General features: G+C 35.5%; 1 protein-coding gene across 1 annotated transcript in view; it reads right to left on the reverse strand.

The window, feature by feature from the left end:
- The window catches only part of LOC106461693 (major facilitator superfamily domain-containing protein 12-like), a 57359-nt gene that overhangs the window by 27544 nt on the left and 28008 nt on the right, over positions 1-1807 (reverse strand). The window contains exon 5 of the mRNA XM_013921541.2: positions 1484-1648. Coding sequence (XP_013776995.1) covers positions 1484-1648 — 165 coding nt within the window. The remainder of the gene's footprint in view (positions 1-1483; positions 1649-1807) is intronic.

Genomic DNA, 1807 nt, shown 5'->3' on the forward strand with positions numbered 1-1807 from the left:
TCTGACACCAATTTGATACATATCTGGTCGTTTGTTAATTTCCGGTATAAATTCTCTCCGAAGAACTTCAGCGATACGAGTCCTTTCTTATTAAAACTAGTTTATTCTTTCTCGATACAACTTTGTAATACACAAAATTTCCACAGTCACTTTATCTCAACTACTTTTATAAACATGTGCTATAATTCACAGCAATTCACACACTTTACTTACGGTGCCTACTGCTCGCTTGACTCAATTATCTATTTTCAATCTATCTCCGGCTTATATACTAAATAAGAGGGCGTCTAGCAAACGTTGGGACATTCATGAGGTTTCCCCGATAAGTTACGATCCTTGTAGAAACTCCAGCGCGCATGCTCCCAGCGTCGCGTGATTTCTGCTGTCGTAACACTATGTACTAGAAGTCAAACTGTACGTCATATACTTAGAACAATACTTTTTTTTGTTTGCTTGTTAATACGCACAAAGCTATATAATGGGCTATCTTTGCTGTGCCTGCCACGGGTGGTATAGAAACCCTGTTTCTAGCATTATAAACCCTCAGACTTGCTGAGCTAGTGAGGGGAGGGGGGGGGGCTTTTTCATCATATCGTTAGTTTTCCAGAAGATCTAAGCCTATTTTGTCTTCTTGAATTTAACTTTTATCGTCAACGACCAACAGCTTCCACTAGTTAACAAACAACAAATTTCTCCAGCTTTCAATTATGCGTCGTTTATTAACAATACATAAAATACCATTTGAAGGCTGGTGTTGTTAAATCTTCGAATATCTACAAATATCTATGTCAGGGATATGATGGAACCACTGATAAAATACAAACAAACAACAACAACAAATTTGCCATAATATGTAGTTCGAACAATATTTATGAATAAAGGAGACTCTGGCAATCAAGAACTAAAACCAGCATTGAACTCTGATTTGTCAGCAATAGAAATTCTATAAATTTAAGTCAAGGGTGCTTCTAGAAATATGTAAACTTTCCTGCTCTTTTAGTCTAGCGATAAAGAAGTGGCTATCGTTTATCAGTTCAGTTTTAGTTTGTGTGTGTGTTTTCTTATAGCAAAGCTACATCGGGCTATCTGCTGTGTCCACCGAGGCCATTCGAACCCCTGCTTTTTTGTGTTGTAAATCCGAAGACTTACCACTGTCCCACCGGGGGACTAAATTTTAGTTAACAAAGGCTTCAGAACCGAGGGTGCTGTAGCACTCCCACTTTACACATTTGACTATAAATAATATTATTGTAAAATTTACATGTCTAGCCAAGCACCCGCACTTTGCAACTCCTTCTTACACCACTGGTTACGGATATATAGAAATACAAGAATTATTAAAGTTAACTGGAAGATAATTTAAAAACATACCCGAATACGTGTAAGCTTTTTTAGTCTTTAAATTACAGAAAAAAAATCTTAACTATCACTGGACATGTTAATTTTAATTCATTACCTATATTAAATAATATTTATTTCTTACTTGATAAAAATGTTTATTTTTCAGCCAATATGTCCACTTTAAACTACCCAGTTTTCTGGGTGTCTTCGTAGTTGGTTTGTTGTGATGTGGTTGGTTTTCTTTTACACCAATATGAAAAATTACTGCAAATCCGGCTCCTACACCAACCAAAAGGAATGAAATCACCTGCAAAGACAAATGTAACACAAGTTTACAATAACGACATTTTTCATTTTCTGGTACCGTCTGAAACACAAAATCCATCAGATAGGCCTATACATAATAGATACATTGAAGTGATGTATATAAACATATGCTTTATTGTTTAATAAATATATACTAGCT

This window comes from Limulus polyphemus, unplaced genomic scaffold (assembly GCF_000517525.1).
Source record: "Limulus polyphemus unplaced genomic scaffold, Limulus_polyphemus-2.1.2 Scaffold1012, whole genome shotgun sequence".
Lineage (NCBI taxonomy): Eukaryota > Metazoa > Arthropoda > Merostomata > Xiphosura > Limulidae > Limulus > Limulus polyphemus.